The 16,105-nt window shown below is 47.6% G+C and overlaps 2 protein-coding genes across 3 annotated transcripts; one reads left to right on the forward strand and one right to left on the reverse strand.

Moving 5' to 3' along the window:
* Positions 1 to 85: 85 nt before the first annotated feature.
* Positions 86 to 5,161, reverse strand: LOC137590836 (arrestin red cell-like). The gene is made up of 14 exons (XM_068308634.1): positions 4,995 to 5,161; positions 4,103 to 4,133; positions 3,915 to 3,975; positions 3,568 to 3,612; positions 3,280 to 3,476; positions 3,014 to 3,141; positions 2,356 to 2,491; positions 2,203 to 2,287; positions 2,025 to 2,097; positions 1,498 to 1,635; positions 1,328 to 1,411; positions 1,014 to 1,090; positions 853 to 907; positions 86 to 525 (listed from the first exon to the last, which is right to left on the reverse strand). Exons 1-14 carry the CDS (start codon positions 5,015 to 5,017, stop codon positions 426 to 428), a joined length of 1,233 nt encoding a protein of 410 aa, XP_068164735.1. The 5' UTR covers positions 5,018 to 5,161; the 3' UTR covers positions 86 to 425.
* Positions 5,162 to 5,652: 491 nt separating this feature from the next.
* Positions 5,653 to 15,513, forward strand: cd99l2 (CD99 molecule-like 2). Of its 2 annotated transcripts, XM_068308363.1 has the most exons (10): positions 5,654 to 5,828; positions 6,953 to 6,997; positions 7,162 to 7,218; positions 7,295 to 7,405; positions 8,648 to 8,728; positions 9,811 to 9,879; positions 9,956 to 10,015; positions 10,090 to 10,209; positions 10,455 to 10,520; positions 11,103 to 15,513. In XM_068308363.1, exons 1-10 carry the CDS (start codon positions 5,774 to 5,776, stop codon positions 11,162 to 11,164), a joined length of 726 nt encoding a protein of 241 aa, XP_068164464.1. In that variant the 5' UTR covers positions 5,654 to 5,773; the 3' UTR covers positions 11,165 to 15,513. The 2 variants fall into 2 exon arrangements, with proteins under 2 accessions (XP_068164465.1, XP_068164464.1); XM_068308364.1 differs by lacking the exon at positions 8,648 to 8,728 and having other exon boundaries at positions 5,653 to 5,828.
* Positions 15,514 to 16,105: the final 592 nt, after the last annotated feature.

Consider the following 16,105-nt stretch of genomic DNA (forward strand, 5'->3'; position numbering starts at 1 on the left):
CCGTTGGGTCTGTGTGAGTGAAGCCCAGTTCTTTGTCTGGACCTTCTGGAGTTAACAAGACATTCTCAATAAGTGATCAGTGTGGTTACATTTAATATTTTATTGATATTTACCATTCTGTGGACCTCAATCAGCTCATTACTACATTTTCAGGTCAGCTTTGAAACATTTGTATGTAAAAAAACACAGAAATACATTTTTTATTGTCCTACAGTCCTAAAAGCTGGGTCAGCGTGGTGTATTTCATATCACTGTCAGCAGAAAGAAAACAGTAAAACACGACTCACAGAAACTTTGGAAAACATGAAACACATCTCATAACATAATGACAGCACATAAGTCCAGGAGACTGTTGATCTTCTTCTTTGGTTCTGGGGTTGAGTTACCTGGAGGAGGAGGAGGAGGAGGAGGAGGAGGAGGAAGAGCTAATAGAAGACTCCCTCCTTATCCCCGTCACCCTCCGTCCTTGTCTGCTGCGTCCGAGAAAAGTCTTCGAACACAAAGTCATCAACCTGAGAAGGAGTACTGAAAAGAGAAGGACATCAGCTTTCAGCTAAACAACACAACAAGAAACAACACAATAAACAACACAACACACAACACAACAAACAACACAACAAACAACACAACACAACAAACAACACAACAAAGAAGGCATGAAGGTTTCACCAGGCTGCTCAGGGTCTGTGTTGCAGCAGTCATTCATAGAAGAACAACGTTCTATTCATTCAACCAGCATTAGTGTTATTTAGCCACACACACACACACACACACACACACACACACACACACACACACACACACACACACACACACACACACACACACACACACACACACACACACACTCACCTCTTGTCAAACTCTATGATGCTTGTATCGACAAGAGTGTCACCCTCTGGATCATCTGGAAACAAGAACCAATGCAGTGATTAAATTATTAAATTACACTCTGTGTGTGTGTGTGTGTGTGTGTGTGTGTGTGTGTGTGTGTGTGTGTGTGTGTGTCATACTTGACTGTGGTTGGGTTCCAGACTGGTCTGGAGGCTTGGGATGCATCAGGACAAAAGGAAGTTCCACTGCTACGTCCCTACAAACACACACACACACACACACACACACACACACACACACACACACACACACACACACACACACACACACACACACACACACACACACACACACACACACACACACACACACACACACTAGTTAGAGTGACTCCAGTGATTCAAAACTGTCTGTTATATTGTTAGACTAAAGCCTACATTACCCACAATCAAATTATTGGATATGTAGTTTTACTAGTATGACCTGCACCTACCCTCCTAGAGACACCAGCAGCTTGATTTTCACCCTGTAGGACACCAGGATGCCCATCAGCTCCTTGCTGCTCCCTTCCTTCACTCTGCAGCACACAGGACAGATTCACCATGATGGTGTGTTTGTGTAGCTCCGTGCGACAGCCTTGTGTTTCTGTGGATCAGGTCCTACATGGTGCTGGAGGCCAGGTTGGTGTCCCCATGTGTGGTCCTTCCATCCAGGGCCAGCCCTCGCTTCTCCTTGTTGGTGCCCACTGTTGGGGTCAAAGTGTAGACCCTGCACAAGGTGAAGCCAGGAGGGACCTGGTCCCTGAGAAGATGGGAGAGGAGTCTTCATCGATGTGTACTGCTGAGATGTTCAAGCACTAGCACTAGTACTAGTAGTACTAGCAGTAGTAGTAATAGTAGTAGTAGTAATAGTAATGGTAGTAATAGTAGAAGTAGCAGTAATAGTAGTAGTAGTAATAGTAATGATAGTAATAGTAGTAGTAGCAGTAATAGTAGTAGTAGTAATAGTAGTAGTAGTCGTAGTAATAATATAAGTTGCAGTATCACTATACAGTAAATGGAGCGGTGTTATTGAAACATCTGCACCAGTGCAGATGTTCAGACTGTCCTCCTGCTGATGTCAGACACTGACCACACCGTCTCAAGCCTCAAGCTAGTGCAGGAAGACAACTGGGCAGAGGAGGAACTCACTCAGCTTCAAACTGGGCCACTGGACACTTGTACTGGGCCACGGAGAACAGACAGATATCTGCATACTGACGAACTGGAAGGTGACAGAGGGGACAGTTAGCAGTCAGCTCCAGGTCTGGCAGTGGAGACGAGGTGCTGGACTTTGGGAGTGTGGATATGACAAGACAGGGAGCATTACCAGATATCTTCAACCTCTTCACAGTCTTGGTGGAGTTATTGGTGACCCGGACATTGACGCCAATGGGCTCACCGTGGTAGTAAAGCTGAAGGGAGTCAGACACTTAGCAGTGTGTGCGGCCAGTCATCAGATAACACAGAAAAGGAGTGTTACCTCCTTATCCAGTGAGCCTTCAAGGTGCAGAGACCTGTCGGACAACAGGAAGCAACGACTGGTCTCCACCATCGGCTGTGGCCCCGGCTTCTCTGGAGCATACTGGACCTTCCTGATCACCAAGAGCACAGAGTTCCTGCAGACGCAGCAGGTTCACATCCATGACCATACTGCATATGTATGCATGGAGGTAGCATGTCAACGTATCCACATGGCTAACAGTGAGAGGACATGTAGGACAGAGAGACCCAGGTCTTGTGGTCTAATGCATGATGTCAGTTGATTGTACAGAATGAGGAGTCTCTCTGAGAGTTCTGGTAGTCAACATCAAGAGGACGAGCAGATGTGGGGCTTTTGGGAGAGGCAGGTGACTAGACATTAAGGCTTTTGATGTCACTGGGTGGATCCAGGATTTTTTTAAAAAATGTGGTAGACCAACCAAGCCAATGAGAGTCTGGGTAAGGCGGGTCATGGCATCTACTGCTGTCTTGTCCGCAATTTTTTCAGCCAATGAAACATTTTGAATTCGCAGGTGTTCGTATCTTGAGGACCACCTATACTTTCAGAATTGTTTTGGTGTGTGTGGGGGCGGGGCTGGCAGCAAGTCAAACCCATATGAGTACTCGTTTGCAGTCTCAGTTGTCTACATGTGTCTAACCTATGGTGGATCTTCTCCTCCACATTCTTGGCACAGAATGCTTGAAGCTCATAGTCCACACCACACGCCTTTCCAGGGTCCCCTGGACCTGGCTGGAGGGTGACTGAGCAAGGCAACCTGGGGGGGATCTGACACACACAAGTAGAGGTGGAGCATGAGACACAAAGAGTCCCTTCAGTTAGACACATAGAGTCTCTGTTTCCTGACTTCCACAGACATGTCTGTGTAGCACACGCCAGCACTGCCATACGTTTGGTACGTCTTACAGTGAAGTTGAAGGGGTAGGCATGCTGCCCCAGCTTCTTCAGCAGCTTCTCCTGCAGGGGGCTCAGAGGCTTCTGTTCTTTCTGCAGAGGAGGGACGGCCTGAACGGTGACAACATACAAATTCTTCTGGAAGGTGAGACCCAGGACATCCAGGTCCTCCCGACCGTAACGGAACGCACAGGTCAGAGTCACGAAAACTAAGGATGGAAAAAGACAAGTCAAGAAAGTCGGCTGTCAACCTCCAACTGAACAGATGACCTGTTTCCACCAAGCTGCACGCTCTCTTACCTTTTCTGTCCTTCAGGTACTCTGGATCTACATGGAGAACTCCATCTGGACAACAGAACAAACAGATTGGACATCTCAAATATTAATGAATTATTTATTTTGATCTCTCATCAGTCATTCAATGAAATCATGAATGAAGTGGGTTCAGTGGGTCAGGTTCTAATCCCTGTGTGTCTGTCAGGGTTAGGGTTCATAACTTTTATAACCATTCTCTACCATTGAATGGCTCCAGGACCCCTACTAGATTGGAGGTGTGTGTGTGTGTGTGTGTGTGTGTGTGTGTGTGTGTGTGTGTGTGTGTGTGTGTGTGTGTGTGTGTGTGTGTGTGTGTGTGTATTTAGCCTCACCTACTGGATCCACGTGGGCTAATTGATCGACAAAGTCTCGCTTCCCAAGATAAACTGTGAGCTACAAAAAAAAAGAAGTGAGAGATTAGCACACACACACACACACACACACACACACACACACACACACACACACACACACACACACACACACACACACACACACACACACACACACACACACACACCTTGCCGTTGGGGCTGGACTTCTTGAGGACTCTGAAAAGAGAGGACATGCAGTCAGCGTGTGGTTCTACCCACTGTGGGTGGATTCAATAGGAACATGAAGGACTTTACTGGATCTTCATGCATGACCAGGGCATCTCTTATAATAAACATTTACTTTTTTAGTTGATTTAAAATCTAACTGTTTTCTGGTCGTCACATTTGGGTCGGTGCTCATGGGGTGGAGGAAAATGTGGACGATGTCATTGCTAACTCCAGGAATTACTTGGTGACCACTGGACTGTTCCAGTCCAACCAGAGAGGACCTGGTGGTCTGAGCTGTTGTTAGCTTCACCACATTTATGCTCACGCTGCACTTTTTAGAACAGCGTCATGTGACTCCAGGAATGTGCTGCCTGCTCCATTCTGAGAAGATCAACATGAACATCCTGGTTTCCACGGATACTGTCCATCTGCCACAGGACGTGTCATGTGAGCGACATCCTGACACCTCCATCCTCTCCTGGTAATAACATTACCATGTATGGAGCTGCTGAGTCAGCACTCTCTCGCTAAACGAGCCCTTTACCCACCGCCACCAGTCCCCATCGTTACCCCTCCATCAGGGGAACGAGTCCCAGAGATGTTGGATGGAGGTGGTTTACCCCAACCTGTCACACACACACCTTCACTAACCTGTCACACACACCTTCACTAACCTGTCACACACCCCTTCACTAACCTGTCACACACCCCTTCACTAACCTGTCACACACACCTTCACTAACCTGTCACACACACCTTCACTAACCTGTCACACACATTCACTAACCTGTCACACACACCTTCACTAACCTGTCACACACACCTTCACTAACCTGTCACACACATGAGCCAGCTGGACGCTGGTCTTACCTGGTCCCTGGTCTGTCCCCCATGTCCCTGCTCCTCAGTGTTCTCCCCCAGCAGACAGTCTGAAGGACCACTGAGTGTGTTTCCTCAGCCGAGGAGGAAAACTCCTCCCGGACTGACGGACGAAACCCACGCCTCCACCCACTGACATGGGTGGGTCAGGTTCTGGACTGGGTCAGATCACCAGTCAGGGGGATGGATGAAAGAGATGGGAAAGAAAAACAAGGGGAGGGGGTAACTGAATATGGGGGGTGACGTCATTCCATCCATCCATCCATCCATCCATCCATCCATCCATCAGAGGGAAATGGACCCTAAAGCTGTCCATACTGTTAGTTTCTCCCATTTATTCTCCTACTCACGGCTGTTATTCTGAATTTCCTGTTTCTTCCTGGAACAGTTCACCTGAACTAAAGGTGACTTCCCCCTCGGATCAATAAATCCTCTGATACCGATGATTCTGATTGGACACAGCAGACAGTGTGTATTTCTTGTGGTTTCCATAGAAACACAGTTTACATGATTGGAAGGGATCAGTTTGTCATCAACTTTTATATACAGTCGTTTTGTTGTTTTTTTTTGGGGGGGTCATCTTGCTCACTTTATTTTGAAGTAATTTCTGTGGACGCCCCCCTTTATTTTGAAAGGCGTGGCCGGAAGTACCCCGCGGTGGGCGGGCCAGTCTGCGCCACAGTGACCGCCTTGACTGCGGCTGAGACGCGTCGCGCAGACCGGAGCGTTCGACCCGCTGCTTCATCCCGACCCCCCCAGTGACCGGACCGATGGCTGGCCGTCCCGCGGTGTGTGTGCTGCTGGTGCTGCTGGTGCCGCTGGAAGGTAACGGACCCCCCCCCGCTTTGTCCCGCCCCGCACGCCCCCGGCGCGTGCACCCGCTCCGCCTTTTGTGGCGGAGGCCGAGGACCGGCCCCCGGCCCGGGGCGACCGGCCCCCGGCCAGGGGCGACCGGCCCCCGGCCCGGGGCGACCGGCTAGATTATGACGCTGACGTCAGCAGATGCCCCGGCCGGTCCCCGTTATCCGCGGTCGGCTCGAATCCCGTCGGACGTGATGCTCACCCCCCCCCCCCCGCTGGCAGCGCAGCCGCGGTGAAACGTGGATGCTGCTCCGCCCTGGTGGAGCCTCCTCATCAGCACCACCAGGAGCTCCACCAGGACCTCCATGAGGTCTTCAGGGGCAAACGGTGCTGATGTCAGGACGGGGTGGTCGGCCGGGTCTGGTCTTCTCCTCTGGCAGATGTTCCATCAGACCTCAGGCCCCGCCCTCAGGCTGCAGGGCAGAACCCTGATGGGTCCCCCCCGGGGGGCCATGTTGGACCAGCTGCAGCAGGAGGAGCCTCCTGGTGGACGGAACCTGGTCAGGGTGCGGAGCAGGTGTCCGTCCAGAGGAGAACACCTGATGCAGATGCTAACAGGCTAACATGGTAGTGTCAGTTAGCGTTAGCATTGTGTGTGAGACACAACGGGGTGCACAGGACGAGACACGAAACCCGCTCTCCAAGGGTGCCCATCAATCAATCAATCAATCAATCAATCAATCAATCAATCAATCAATCTGGACTGTTTCACCGTGTTGCCCCTGACCTCTTAGCGCTGTGCTCCTTACCGGTAGGACAGACCACGCCCAGATACCAGGTACCACCCTGTTAATGGGCGGGGCGTCAGCAGCTCTGGACAGACCAGTGATCATGTGACCATCAGTCACTGACTGCCCCCCCCCCACACACACACACACACTGAGTGTCAGTCAGTGTGTTTGTCTTTGCGGTGGCTCTCCGTGATCTCTGTCCCCACAGCAAACATTGGGGGGGGTCCATCAGCGTCGGTCTGACACCTTCATGTCGGGACACTCTGTCTCTCTTCTGACACACGCTTACATGACGTCACACGTGAGCGTGTCCTTACCGTGTTGTTGTGTAACCACTGTCCTCCTGTCCTCTGACAGTCTTGGCTCAAGACCTCCTCCTGGACGACGCTCTGGGTGGAGACGGTAAGGACACCACAACACATCAATGTAATGTACGTCCAACACCAGGTCACCTTCTGGGGGGGGACACGTCCATGTCCAGCAGCCCAACTCTACAGACAATCGTTGAGTCGTTTTTCTAGAAGGTTCTGTCAAACTAACAGGATTCTCTTTCCTCCTGACAACAGTGACTCCTTCTCCAAAACCAAAAACTCCTGCAAGAGGAGGAGGAGGAGCAGGAGGAGGTAAGACTGTCAGGTAGATCGATCAATCCATTGATCGACTGATAAGATATAAACATGATGTCCATGTTCTCTCCAGAGCTTGACCTGGACGACTTCTTCAAACCTGATGGGACCCCCACCAGAGCTCCACCCAGGGTTGTGCCTAAAGGCCCCACCAAAGCCCCAGTGAAGCCCAAACCCAAGCCAGGTGAGACACCACACCCCCCTGACCCCCTGAGGGTTAATCACACATCCATCACTGGACCTGTTTGTACAAGAACATTTATTATAACACATGCGTTACAACCTTTATTATCACAACCGTCAAACGTCACAAACTAACCCAGACAGGAACACATGCAGACCTCTGCTGGGGTCCAGCGGGGGCCTCCATAGAGGCACCAATTGGTAGCCTCCATAGATACAGGACAGAACAACTGATGTGGAGGGAGAACAGAAGGAACCAATGTCCAACCGTTCTGTCCTGAGGGGGGCGCTGTGTCAGTGGAAAGTCAGTTAACTCAGACTAAATGCATGGATTTACTATAATTTACTCCCTTTATATTTATTCTGTTTTGATTTATTGTTCATATACATCTACATATACATATACATATATATATATATATATATATATATATATATATACTGTATATATACAGTATATAGATTGATCCTACTTACAGCTGGTAGCAGAAAACGTAGTCAATGTTTTTCTAACCTAACTAACATTCTTCCAATGAGCTAAAAACCAGCAACCAGCAGGCAACACTACAGTGAAACAGTCCAGGTTCACACAGTGAAACAGTCCAGGTTCACGCAGTGAAACAGTCCAGGTTCACACAGTGAAACAGTCCAGGTTCACACAGTGAAACAGTCCAGGTTCACGCAGTGAAACAGTCCAGGTTCACGCAGTGAAACAGTCCAGGTTCACGCAGTGAAACAGTCCAGGTTCACGCAGTGAAACAGTCCAGGTTCACGCAGTGAAACAGTCCAGGTTCACACAGTGAAACATCCCAGGTTCACACAGTGAAACAGTCCAGGTTCACACAGTGAAACAGTCCAGGTTCACACAGTGAAACAGTCCAGGTTCACACAGTGAAACAGTCCAGGTTCACACAGTGAAACAGTCCAGGTTCACACAGTGAAACAGTCCAGGTTCACACAGTGAAACAGCCCTGAGGCCCCTCCAACAGTGGGTGTTCCTCAGGTCTGTCGACCTGTTAACAGCAGCAGCTCTGATAATGCACAATGTTGGCAACGATATTCATGCAGAAAAGTACGAAAGGCAAAACTACCACGTCACAACAAACAGGATGTAGTCACATTTAAGGAAACACGTTTTTTCCGTTGTTGTTTCTGTTGTTTTTCCTTTATGACCTCTCATTGTACACTTTTACTTTCTAATCTCCTGGAATAACCTTTTTCACTGACCTTTTGACCTCTACAGCTGGCGGTGACTTTAACCTGGCTGATGCCTTGGACCCCAACAATGACATTGGTGGCAAAGATAAGAACAAGGGTCAGGGAGGTGGGTTAGAGACTGCTGTGGGATTGTGGGAAATGTTTCATTCCTGGGAACACATCTTGTTTTATTGGAGCCCTGAAAGGGTTTCACCTCTGGTCATTATGTGTGAAGTAGATGATCGTTTAGTTAGTGGCTTCTTGATAAGAGGGAACCAGAGCCAGGTGTTAGCAGCAACATGTCGCTACCGTTTGATAGCATCAGTTAGAAGCAGCACCAGACGTCAGGTTGTCCTCTGAGGTCAGAGTCCAGACAGAGGTGGAGTCCTCTACTCACTGAGGTAAACCGCCACCTGCTTCACGTGTTCGTCTGAAGGTTCCGTTAGAACCCATGTTCAGTAGAACATGTTCTGTTTCATTCCCTCTTCATCCATAGAACTGGTCTCGTGCTCAGCTTCTATGAATCACTTCAGCTAACTAAGAACAAACCCTCCTGGACTCTGTTCTCTGAATATCGTCTCATTCTGAATCTGAGGTCTGCAACGCCTTTGGAAAAACTTATTATTCATGTCATCACTTTTCTTTTCACTGCTGAGGTTTTTAAGGGAAATTTAGCTAATCAACCGTCTGAAGCCCCACACCTGACCAATGGGGGGCAGGTCTGGACCTGGGACCAGTCCAAGACCAGACTCTGAAGCTGGTGTCCACATCTGGAACAAGCAGGACCTGACAAACACGTCGGGATGTTTCTAGATGTTCTAAACCCGTAGGGGACCTCAATGGAGACTGTAGAGGGGATATTATGGTCTGTAGACATGATATTATGGTCTGTAGAGGTGATATTATGGTCTGTAGAGGTGATATTATGGTCTATAATATGGTTTTTCAGATGTGTTGCTCCATCAGATTCAGAATAAACAGAAGTTGACACCAATCAGTGAAGTTGTTGAAGAACCACAACTTTAAACTTCATGACTGTTTTGTCACAACCTGTTGTGTGGATGTTTTATTGTGTTATTACCTTTAATCAATGAATGTCATTGATGAGTAAATGTCTTGTCATGTCTGGTGGTCATGTGACACCCTTCATGTCCGTCTTCAGGAGGTGCTTCCTCTGCAGGCAGCTGATCTTCTCCGTGTCCTCCTCAGGTGGGTTCTCCGACAGCGATCTGATTGACGTGGGTAAAGACGACACCTACAAACCCGACAAAGGCAAAGGTAACGTCCTCACCCTGAGCGTCCATGGATCGGCTCGTCCTCAGAGAGACTGACGCTACCTTGTGTGGTTTGACAGGTGGACGTCCCAGTGGTCCCGGCGACAGAGACCACATCAACCAGTACGACGACAATAGCGGTGAGTGTGTCTTGTCTGAAGCGTGTTTTCATCAGAGCCTCCGTGTGACCGGACGTCTGACCATCTGTCTCCAGAGACAACAGCAGAGGTGGGCACCATCGCTGGGATCGTTAGTGCGGTTGCCATGGCGCTGATGGGAGCAGTCACCAGCTACATCTCGTACCAGAAGAAGAAGTTGTGCTTCAGTATACAACGTAAGACTCGTGCTTCATCACATAACAAGCTAGCATAGTTAGCTTACCTTCAGTTTCACCCCAGGACTGGTTCAGTTCCAAAAACTAGATCAGTTCCAAATGAAAACCTTAATCTTAGACCTGAGCCTTAAAGTATGGTTCCAGGGGTGCGTTCGGTTGGTCTGCTGGTGGAGGTATGAGCTCAACTCCAGCGGTTGTAGTTTGTGGTGTGTGTTGACGCTGACCCCCTGTATGGTGTTCCACAGAGAGCCTGAACGCTGACATGGTGAAGGCTGAGAACCCTGACTCTGTGCTGGCGACAGAACCTCAAGGTAAACCGTCTGAGCTGCAGCTGTTGGAGAAAAGACGCTTTACGGCCAGCAGCAATAATAATGATGATGATGATGATGATGATGGTGGTGGCTGCACACTACGAGTCTTGGCTTCTTCTCCAGGTGTCTTAAAGTTTTTCTTTGCCTCAGTTGCCAAAGTGTTTGCTCGTGTTGGACAAGCTGGGTTTAATAACTCAGTAGTCCCTGAGCCGTTGACCGGTACCGGTCTTTGGAAAGTTTCTTTCCTCTCCTTTGAACCTACGACTACAAAGAAGAGAAAAGCTGCAAAACACCAGTGTTGGTCGGCCGGTCTTTCCCTACTCTACCTGGAAATAACGGATTGTCGTCTGGTTTTGTACAAATAAATCTGAATTGAGTTGAATTAATGGGGAAAATAACAATAAGAGTAAAATAATAAAACTAAATGTGACAGTCAGTGGAACTATTCATGACATAATGATGACATCACGGCTTTATGCAAGATCTGATTGGACGTTTTTTCCAGAGCCCTGGCTTTGGGAAAGTTTTCAGAAACTTCTTTGTTTAGTTCGTTATTTATTCTTTGTGTTTTTGTCTTTGCAGCCCAACAGACTCTGTTGGAGCGAGCCAACGCAGAGCCGCCCACCGAAGAGAACGCTGTGTAACACACATCACAAATACCCCCCAACCCCAAACCTACACCCACACACACATGTACGCGCACACACACACACACACACACACACACACACACACACACACACACACACACACACACACACGCGACACAATGGGCTGTCTGTTGTGGAGCGTGTTCTAGTCGTTGTGTTCTGTGCAGCAGAGGACGGATTTGGAATCTGTTGAACGCGATCACACGCGTGTTTTAGTTCCAGCTGTAAACACGCCGCCATTTCACCAAGTTTGCCAAATGTGTGTTCATGTTGTTTTTTATTGTTTAGCGTCCAAACGTCACTAACAGTGCTGATGAGTCCTGCCATACACGTCCACGTTTAACGTGGTTTCACTTTGAATAGAATACTACGGCTCTGTTCCCCCTCATGACATCACACATGACATCACACATGACATCACACATGACATCACACACGACATCATACATGAATCACACATAAGATCCTGTCACCATTTACAGGTCACTGGATCACTCACATGAGTCAGGAGACACCGTCTGTATGTGTGGATGGCCCCCTGGTGGCCAGGAGCCGTATCGCTGGTCCTTTTGCTCCAGTTGGCTTCTCAAACTGGTTTCAGTGGGGGATTTGACTGGTTAGTCATCCAATAGGACGCACAGCTGCGTCGTGTTTTGGATGTTTAGGCTTCATTTCTGAACGCCAGGCGTGTCGTCCATCATGACTTAGGCCAGTGGGGGTCATGACATCACAGATGACACCTGAGAATCCCTAACTTGAAGCGTCTGTCGTTGTGAATATCAAACTATATCCTCCTGATTTTGTGTTTCATGCTAGTAGCAGTTGATTGTGTAACCTCTTGTGAAATGTTGTGGTGAAATGTGTAAATGGTCAGATCATTATTGAGTAAAGCAGCTTGTAGGGAAGTGTCAGGTTAAAGGGAGAGCACATCCCCATAGAACTGGAGTTACAACATGTGGACGAACTTTAATTCCTCATATTCCTACAAAATGTGATGTTTGTTTTGAATTATTCTCATTTCATTTACAGCGTTGTGACAATTTTTAAGATGATTGAAGTTTCCTACATGTTGACCCCACTGGTACTGGTTGTCCCCCAGTGGGCCTTACTGGTAGACAAGTCCGTTAGTGGGTGAGGCACTCATAGAACTGCAGTTACTGTGGGTAACATTTCCGACTACTTACAACCTGTGATTTTGTAGTGTAGATATTAGCTTAATATGAAGAAAAAAAAAGCGTTTCTTTAACTAGCCTTTAATGACAATGCCTGATGGAAACAGATTGGTTGTCCAGAGTGCTGATTGGTCAAATAACTGATGAGATCCTCCCATCAAATTGTTCCACTGAGAAATTGAAGGAGACAAACAAACTGATGCTAATCATGTAGCATCCTACACGAAGGTTGCTTTAAGGCGTGTCCAACAACTAGGTTCCTGTTAAACGGTGCAGAGGAACATGTGATCAGTGTGGGTGAATCAAACCAACATCATGCTGGAGACCTTTTGATGTCTGTGGATCAGAACCAGCAGATCAGATCCATCTGACGGGCTGCAGGCGGTGGAACGATCCATGAACCACCTGCAGCGTTATTCCCATCAGTGCATCTGTGACGTTTACCCAAGATGCACTGCATCTCCAGGGCAGGTTCTTGTTGGTCAGGAGGAGGCACCAGTTAGATCTGACATAAGTGGACCTCGTTGTTGGATGGGATCTTCTTCACTGGTACGATCTTTCAAAATGAGGACCTTCAGCACTTCTGGAGAGCAGGATGTGGAGAAACTCTGTTACTTGGCGTGGGATTCTAGTTGAAGAAACATCTTTGACTTTTAATATTTTTTGCATTATCGTCTTAACTTAAGCACCAGAAGAAGTTCTCTTCCCTCTGTGGTGGTTCTTTTGAATGTGTTAGATTCTAGTGGAGCAGGTCGCTGGTGGGACCAGCATGAATCCATCAAGACAAAGAGACAATGAACTGAAGGAGATCTTACAACATCTGACCTGTGTTAGATGAGCAGTTAGCAGGAAAAAATTAATATGAATGTCTTACACGTAACTTGCATGAATGAATTCCTCGTTCCAAAAATGATTTGTTATAATCCGATGTAAAGACCTTGAATTCCATTCCTGCGACGCTCAACTTGAAACATTTAGTAAAATATTCATATTTCTGGACGAGAATCTGCAAATGCATCCAGATTCTTTCCAGCTTTTGATTTAAAAAAAAAAAATCGCTAACTGGTTTGAAGTGAGAAAAGAGGCGGGGTTTCGTGCTGCCAGGTGATTGGCTACATCTAATCAACCAATCACATGTTATACCAGCAATTCCCTCTTTCGTCATTGGTGGACTTCAGAGTGGCCCCCAATAGAACAAAAAGCTCTGCTTTAGCCGTGTAGTTAGCATCGTTAGCTTTAGGATCTCTCTGTTGTACATATCACTGTGAGCAGTTGTGTGTTTTTAGGATTAACGGTTTATTAAGCTTCAGATACTCTCCTCTGAAACGTGTGTGTGTTCACACACACTCACTCTTTATACTCTTTGTACCTGACTTTTCTTATCAGTTAGTTGAACTTCCTGTAGATAGATTGTGCTTCCTAGCGAGTTAGCTCTTCTCTACCAATAGATGGGTGTTTCCTTCATGACCCCAGAGGTCTGGACTGCAGCGGTTAGCGTGGTGACATCGGGGCGGTGCTGGGGGGCGGTGCGGGGGCCTCAGGAGTCTTAATGAGAGGCTTTACTGATGACACTCTGTTTTTATACTAACCTGTCTGTACCGGAACGTATGTAGTTAAAACATGACATCCGTGTGATGGTTGCTGTTGGTTTGATAGACTGCGTGTATTACAAATTGTGTCTGCAGACATCTATCTGCTTGGATGTCTGTGGGGGTCGCCGGTTTGTGGTAGCCCCACCTGTCTGCTAGAATAGGTGTATTTACAGGTTGCAGAGTTTGGACTCATGTTTCATAGGCTGAGGCATTCCGTGTTGTAGCAGCTGTAACCAGTGTTAGGAGTGTGTTGTACAGTTTGTCCGACAGGGTGCAGCATGAGTGTGTGTTTAGACGCTCCTCCTGAAAAACGATAGATCATTGAGAAATTAATTGTAAGCCGATGCGGAACAGACGCCAACTGCTTTTTGGAAGGTCCAGTTGTGTCAGATGGACATCAGGCCACGCCTACTTTTGGATGGACCAATTGATGATCAGAACTGTTGAATTTGAACAAAATGCTGCAGCACTTTTTGGTCTCGTTTAATTCAAATAAAGAGAACCGGTTCCAGTAGTTTTCTGGACATAGAAGCTCCTTCCTGGGAGGAAGTTCAGTTGTGTTTACCTTTTCTGCCTTTATTAGAGAACCGGCTGGAGACAGGACAGGAAGTAGAGGATGTCAGAGGCCCACGGTCATCACGCGTGTGCAGAACATGTCTGTTTATCAGATATCCTGAATGTATGTGCAGAAGGGGCGTTTGGAGCCATCGTCATCTGACTGATGGAGGAGGAGAAGTTTTACGGGTTCTGGGCTTTTGAACTTGTGTCTGATCGAACTGGTGATGATGGTGATGTAACGTTCTCACCTGATGAAGAGCAGGCCCGACAGCCTGTCGTTCACGCGGTGCTTCTCTCGTTGCCTTACCCGCACAGGATCCGGCAGCGACGCTCCTACAGCTCCAGCTGTTGGTGGACGTTTCCTTTGGGGGGGAAGAGCCCAGAAGACCAGAAGGTGTGGGTGTCTCCTCAGGTTTAAAACACAGAACCTTTTTGTTCACTGAATGTAAAAAAATACTTTTCAGCAAAAAAGTAGAACCCACCAAAGATGTAGCTGTGATGAGTCTGACCCGCCAAACTACCAGATTAGGATTAAGAAATGTTGTTCAAACGTGAACCTCGGTAGCACTGATCCATAAAACATGTTTCTGCACTGAACCCTTCCTGGACCACCAACGCCACCCCCCACCAACATGTCATCGTGATCTATTTGGACCCTTTTCACATGTTTCCTGGTCGACTAACCAGCTGACACGTCATGTGACCAGCCTGAAGATCTGCTGCAGAAACCGACCGACCGTCGATCAGGCTGATTCCACCGTTAGCTGTGCCACAACTCTTCTGCTGAGGCCGTGGTCACATGACCCACCCTCTCCATAGAGGTGTCATGTAAAGCACACGCCTGTCATACATGTATCTGATGCATGCTTCTCTACTTACTGTACACGCCGCTGCTGTAGCTTAGGTTGAACTGAATGTTGGACAGTCTTCATTTGAAGTGTAACAGTGAACTCTTCTTCTTCTGCGCTATGATTACTCTGTACTTGTTACTAATATGAAGCAATTAAAGAAACTAATCAACGGAGACACGTTTGGACTCTTCCTTTATTTCTCAGACAGGACGAAGTGGACAAGTGTTCAGATTCAACAACTTAAAGTTCTAGTTTTTACACCTAAAACAGACAGAAGCTGATTTATATAAAATTATAAAGACACACAAAGTAAAAAATGTTCTACTTACCCGTTGTGTTCTGTTCTCTCGTAGTCCAACGTGTTGAAATTGGTTGAAATTCAGAAATCTGCAGAATAAAATTGGGAAAAATACACATGGATCTGCCTGGAAATCGCTTTTGTTTGTTTCTGATTTTGACTGAAAGAACCTTTACTAATCAATACTGATCAGTTCCAGCTGGTAATGTTGCTGAGCAACAGCGCCTCCTAGTGGAAGGGCTGAAAGAGGAGGCACTGCTGAAATGAGTTTCCCCGCCTCTTCACAGAAGTGTTCAATCTGAGTAGCTCAGTGGGTAAGGAGGCTGGTTCCCATTGGTTCCTTATGGTTTCCTGAACCATAAAGAACCAATGGGTTTGAGTCCCATTGGGTTTGTGTCCCACTGGGTTTGAGTCCCATTGGGTTTGAGTCCCACACCCGTCTGAGGTGTTTTGGGCTCGACTTC

This window comes from Antennarius striatus, chromosome 23, assembly GCF_040054535.1.
Source record: "Antennarius striatus isolate MH-2024 chromosome 23, ASM4005453v1, whole genome shotgun sequence".
NCBI lineage: Eukaryota > Metazoa > Chordata > Actinopteri > Lophiiformes > Antennariidae > Antennarius > Antennarius striatus.

Bases quoted from the DNA above. Each gene is read 5' to 3' on its own strand.
- LOC137590836 (XM_068308634.1), bottom strand. From the start codon at position 5,017: ATGGGGGACAGACCAGGGACCAG. The intron at 3,976-4,102 runs GTGTGTGTGTGT...TTTTTTTTGTAG, and splicing joins AGTCCAGCCCCAACGGCAAG to CTCACAGTTTATCTTGGGAA. The intron at 526-852 runs GTGAGTGTGTGT...TTCTCTTTTCAG, and splicing joins ATCATAGAGTTTGACAAGAG to TACTCCTTCTCAGGTTGATG.
- cd99l2 (XM_068308363.1), top strand. From the start codon at position 5,774: ATGGCTGGCCGTCCCGCGGTGTGTGTGCTGCTGGTGCTGCTGGTGCCG. The intron at 8,729-9,810 runs GTGGGTTAGAGA...TGTCCTCCTCAG, and splicing joins TAAGAACAAGGGTCAGGGAG to GTGGGTTCTCCGACAGCGAT. The intron at 10,521-11,102 runs GTAAACCGTCTG...TTGTCTTTGCAG, and splicing joins GCTGGCGACAGAACCTCAAG to CCCAACAGACTCTGTTGGAG.